Source organism: Ixodes scapularis, unplaced genomic scaffold (genome assembly GCF_016920785.2).
Source record: "Ixodes scapularis isolate PalLabHiFi unplaced genomic scaffold, ASM1692078v2 PGA_scaffold3__209_contigs__length_174095766, whole genome shotgun sequence".
Classification (NCBI taxonomy): Eukaryota; Metazoa; Arthropoda; class Arachnida; order Ixodida; family Ixodidae; genus Ixodes; species Ixodes scapularis.
Genome location: NW_024609868.1, coordinates 49,589,476 through 49,595,494, shown reverse-complemented (window position 1 = coordinate 49,595,494; position 6,019 = coordinate 49,589,476). Strand labels below are relative to the sequence as shown.

The 6,019-nt window shown below is 37.7% G+C and overlaps 1 protein-coding gene across 1 annotated transcript; it reads right to left on the bottom strand.

The window, feature by feature from the left end:
* Positions 1–277: 277 nt before the first annotated feature.
* LOC8043318 lies at positions 278–4,902 on the bottom strand. Its single transcript, XM_002416203.4, has 5 exons — positions 4,694–4,902; positions 4,398–4,453; positions 4,222–4,314; positions 3,644–3,670; positions 278–455 (listed from the first exon to the last, which is right to left on the bottom strand). Exons 1-5 carry the CDS (start codon positions 4,827–4,829, stop codon positions 360–362), a joined length of 408 nt encoding a protein of 135 aa, XP_002416248.3. The 5' UTR covers positions 4,830–4,902; the 3' UTR covers positions 278–359.
* Between the last annotated feature and the right edge of the window lie 1,117 nt (positions 4,903–6,019).

Here is a 6,019-nt window from a genome sequence, read left to right as displayed (position 1 = left end):
TTTGTTTTCCTTCAGTCAGGATGCGTAGCAGGGGCAGTGCAATAGGCCAAGTAGACTAACGAGGTACTGATCCCTTAGTTCAGATAAGCACTTACATAAACAGTAAAAAAATGCATTCACTTGAAAGTTAAAACTCAGTGATCGGCATCTTCAGCATATCATGAAGATATATAATACAAACAATAAAAAATTCACAAAAAACAGGAAGGATTCTGAAAGCAGATAGTACAAAAGACCCCGCCCCTCACAGCATCAAGAAGAAAAGCTTCATTATTATTTTTTTAATGCACTGTGGTATTGATTTTATTGAATATTGATTCTTTTTCTACCACTATTTTTCAGTAGAGATCTTCAAATCTTCAACAGGCTGGTGGAGTAGGAGTTGGTGGCAGGGTTACTTTAAGCTCTGTTTCGCAGTTCAGTACAAGATCAAACAAGGTGCCAACTTCCGGATCCTGACAGGGAAAAAAAGAAATAAGACGGTGAAAAATACGCAAAATTGGACCTTTGTTCAGACATGTAGCAGGAGACGCTATCATTAGGAGAGTAACGCATGACAGGCGAGATTAAATTAATATATTTCTCTGTAATTAGAAAAACAGAGCATTGCCCACAGTTCCTTTTAACAAAATGATTTCAGAAATGACTTCGTTCAATGATATCTGTCTAACGTTTCTTGCGACATAAAAACTCAAAAACAAAAAGTTTCACGAACCAAACAGAAATAAGCACAAAAGAAAAGCTCTGCTTTATATTGAATGTGTCTCGGTGCATTGGATACACATATGCCTGGATTTATTTTTGTTTAAACACCTACCGTTAAAAAAAAAGAAAAAAAAAAGAAAAAAAAAGAGTGTGCGTTTTTAAATGCTATTTCTTTTTTTTCACTCAGTCAGGAAATGGTGCGTTTGGAGCGAGGGGCGTACTGACGCCGTTTCCACCCAAGAGGTTCGGGGCTGGAGCCTCTGATGCAATTATTATGCTACAACAAACTATAATAATTCTAGAATCACAAAACTTCGTTCAAGCAGCATGACACCAAATTCAGCCTAATTACCAACTTGCTTGGACGTAGTGGGCATTGGACATTTTTTGTTTGTTGTCGGAGTCTCTGCTGCACTTCTGTTGCAACGTCCTATATGCTATGCCTATCACTTTAACCGACAAAACGTGAGGGCGAAAGTGAGCTGGTGTGAGTTCATAACTGTAGAATTACCTACGCTCACTCTGTAAGTACCGCAGTCCAAGCATCGTTCACTCACTCTATAGCGGAGTGTATTAAAAATCTGTTCGGCCGTCTCAGCTAATTCAAATAACCTCAGGAGTTTCTGTAGAAGCAGCTTTGTTCTAAAAGAAGGTTAAGAAAAGTTCTGGGCAGGAGAGGTATGCTGGGGAGCTCTTCCCGTTCTTTCACGGAATATCCCATAACCTCAAATCTTCCGCTAATAAGTGGGGCTTTGTACGGCATTTAGCACAGACTATAGCTTAAAAATGTTGACTCCCTTCACTTCGGCTCAAAATAGTTGTAATAAAAAACGCAAGGAGAAAAGTGACGCTTTTGTTTCAGGGATTGTCAACAAAATCCCCTTTGACTGTGGTTTGTGCTATGTTGGTCAGAGTAAGCGCTGTATCGTTGACCGTTTGACCGAAGATAGATGATGTGTCCATATTAAGAATCACTATTCGGAGGTTTCAAAGCACATCCAATAATGTGATACAGTTGTGTCCCTTCGTGGAATTTGACGTTTGTGTTTTCACCAGAAAACAAATTAACACAAACGCCTTTTAAAAAACCCAATTTCGACAAGAAACCTTTGAACCCCTTTCTTTGTTTAGACGCCGAGAGGAAAAGATTTCTTGAGTTTTAACTTATCTCTCTGTGTGTGTGTGTGTGTGCGTGCGTGTGCGCGTGTGTATGTGTGTGTATGTGGGAGGGGGGATATCTGTAAGAAAAACTGTGTCTGCTTTTTTTTTTTGCGAACTGTTTTGTTTTTTTGAGGATTACGTGTACGTCCTTTGCAATGCACAACTTTGAGGCCACCCCTTTTGCATGTATTTGTACGGGCTGTGAACTATTGGTTGGAGAATCCAGTTTCACGGGCTTTTTTACCTCAAACTGACAAATACAGTTCGTGTTCGTACCAGGGACTCAAACCGTAACCGTAACCAAAACCGAAAATTGTTTAAAAACGAATTTTTTTTTCAGGAACCGTAAACAAAACGGAACCATTATTTCAAATTTATAAAAACCGCAACCGCGTAACCACAACTGTAAATTATTTACCGATAACCGATATTACCTGATATTAACCAAAAAACAAAAATATTAGTTTTTCTAAAGAAGGAGCTCAAGGAGGCACCTTAAATATCATCAGAACTTTCTGGGGACTGCTTAGAAAGCGCTGTCGAACAAAAAAGTAGCGATGTTTGTTTTTATAATAAAGAACGCGATGACCCCCAAGTAGCGGAAGTAACATGCATGATTGGGTATCACAAACTATATAATGCAAATATATGTAGTGAACAAGTGTTCGAGTTAGAAACGTGTGCAACTTTTGACCAATTAAAGGTACTAAGACATTTTTGAATTCTTGTTATTGTTAAGGTTCCGTTGTTGGATATCTGAAACTACTGTAAAACATTTATTATAAAACAGCTGTCTTGCATTTCAATAAAACAAATTATTAAAGAAACCGAAAAAAAAAGGAACGTGTACAAGGTAATTGAAACTGCAAAAATTAAAACTGTAAAAAACCGAAACGAAACCGATATCAAGAGGAAACAGTAACTGTAACTGTAACCGAAATGTTATATTTTTCGGTTTGAGTCCCTGGTTCGTACCATAGGTTTTGTCCTTGAGATTGTGTAATTTTCGGGGTTTTTTCCCTTTTCCTCTTTCTTGTTCAAACGGTATAAAAATAGAAACTGTGACAATAAAGTTTGAGCAGTGTTTGAGACTTATTTCTTTCTTCCTGTCGTTTTTCTGTCGTCACAAATATGAAATAATTCTACTAATATGAACAATTAGACCGCACAATTATTTTTCGAATAACTAAACGCGCTATTCGAACGTGTTAGAAGCAGGCTGTCAAGTATTTGAAAGAGCCTTCCGCGCGTTGTGCTGGCACACTCGAAAGCGATTGGTGTGCTCACCATCCAAAAGGATATTAGAGCGGCCCCTTTTGGGAGCAGCAGCACTTTGGTAGGATACAACGTGAAAGGCTGTGGTTACAATAAAGGTCGGAGAGTAAAGTGCTTTGACCCGAGCTCTCCAGACCTGACTTTGCTCGAGCGTCCGTCTAGCTGTGAACAGGTTTCACAACTTTCTTACTAATTAATAATAAAGCAAACTGTTACGGTATAAGGAAGCAGCTTCGTGGCGTTGACTATCGTACAAGCGGTGTTTATTCCAAAACATTGTATTTAGTTAAGCCATTTAGGGGTTCCTACAATTATAGTTTAATTATTTTAATTCAGATACTTAAGTACCCCATGATTCATTTAAATAAAATATTTTTTTTTCTTATTTAACTGCGCCTATGATTTACAAAGAACACAAAAGCGGTCCTCGATTATACTTAAAACCCGATTATATATTTAATCGTTCGTCTATATTCATTAAGGTCCTAAAATGTTTGCTTACCGTCATGTTAACGAGAACTTCATTAGTCTGAAAAAAAAACCATACATGTGTTGTTTATCAAGCTTCATAATACATAAAATATAACATTTCTGATACGTTTTGGTTTATAGTTATCATTGTGTTAATATTATATCGTATAATGAACTTGAATAACCTACACCCTCCAACGCAAAAGTGGACGCGTTGGCGTCCTCTAGCGAGCGAGGAGCCATCACAACTCTCAGATTAGTATATTAGGCAATGACGGGAAGTTCATAAGCTTTCTGTTCACAAACGTTTCCTCCTAGCAGCACTTACGCCTTATTACCCAGTGAATTAAGTTTTTGTGATAATGTCTTTGACGGTTCTCCGCCTTGTAATATGCATATGCATGATTCTCATTTGGAATGGAACGTTGTTCGTCCTCACCTTCTTGTTATCATCACACATATAATAATTATACGAACGGCAGTATCGATGAAGCACACTTGTCGTGATTCGATAAAACCGCCCTAGCACAGTATGTTGCTTTGATGTGTAACTTCCCGTTATATTACATTAAAATGTAGAGCTCTTTTTAAATATAAAATTTTACTTACTTTATTACAAACGATGGTCACAAAACTTGTGATATTCTCGCAAAATAGCCATGTGTAATTGCTCAGTTTTTTTGCAGACTCTGAATTCGGGACCTGAAGAGTGCAATTGGCATTCATCATAACATCAGCAAAACAATTTATCGATATATGTCGCTATATATCCTGTATATAATTACGTTTATTTGATCTTGAGCGCACTTGAATATCTTCTCCTGGTCATCCAACAAGGCATCTACACAAAGGTGAAAACACAGGTCTTCCATGATCGTTACCGGAACTGTAATAACGCGGTACCTAAACATTCATTCTCAAAATAAAAAAAAATGAAATTTACACCATTTTGTTTACTCGGGTTTTATTCTTTAGCTAAGAATTATTTCACACATTCAGGCGCACGAGAATTCCTAAAATCCTCAAAACAAGCTTTTAACTTCAGTGGAACAAAAGAAAAATGAAATGATAAAGATCTTACTGCAAAATACTGGCTGCTTTAGAAAGTCCGTACTCCCTGACTCTTCGGACGCTGCTGTCGAATCGAGGTCTTCCGTACAAAATATAAAGGACATCACTGTCAGAAGCACAGCGACTTTGACTAAGTAAACTCTCATGTCTTTTCTTTGATTGGCTTCCAATATTTAGCGGCTGCAGGACAGGCTATCCCTTCTTCCTTTTATAGCAAACGTGAGGTCGAGATTTTAGTCGCCGTCGTATAAAACAACGCGAAAGGTCGCGGATACATTGAAGGTCGACGAGACGATCCCACGAGCAAAGTGCTTTAACCTGAGCCGACCATTCTTGACGTCATCAGATCCGACTTTGCTCGAGCTTCCGTGTAGCTGCGAACAGATGAAACAACGCGGCAAATTCTCTTCCTATACTTAGTAATAACAGATGTTGAAAGTTTAAGGAAGAAACTTGGTGTGCTTTCATTAAAGTGTACGGCGGTATTTATTAAAAACCATCCAATTTTAGTAAAGTGATGTTTGGAGTTTATGCACATAATGCTTACTTACTTTAATAAACAATTTTTAGTACCCCACGATAGAGGTAAACAATTTGTTTTCGTTTTGCATCCGTAAATTAGCTGCGCGTTATGAAAGCAGAACTTTTGTCAAAGGACAGTAACTTTAGGCGATGATTATAGTATATGGGGACATTATCAGCCCGTTACGGTGATTGGTCAGAGTCGTTTTGGAGCACATTTTGGAGCAGCCGAAAGTTTATTTTGGAGCCGCAAAAGAACTTTTGGAGCATAAGCACACATTTTGCACGGCCAATACTGTGTTAGGAATCGTGTGTTGGTATGTCGAACTGAAAGACAATGCTACTTTGCCTCCCCACTTTTGTGGAACCTAATGTTAGCATCAGTTGCACGGCAAAATTGATTCCTTCAAGCACAGAGCAAATTGTTTATTTCTGCGTAGAAGCACCAAACACGGCAAAAAGATTGTGATTGATGAAGGACAGTATAAACTGCAGTGCATAGTTGTTTTTTTCGGTACACAATCAAGGTTAAAGCAAATAGTATATTCCACTACAATAATGTTAAAATAAAATAATTTAAAGCACTCGAATTGATGTTTTGTTCAGATTCTAAAGTTTCTAATACAACCGCAATCACTAATTCAAATAAAAAAATGTATTTGAAAATGAACATCAATAGCATTTGATATGTAGAACTTGTAATAGCAAAAACCGGCATGTGAACGATAAATATGCCTTCTGAATGAAAAATATACCTCCAGCTAATTTAGTCTTAATGCACCCTGTTGAGTGTGCCATAGAACATATATGAAGC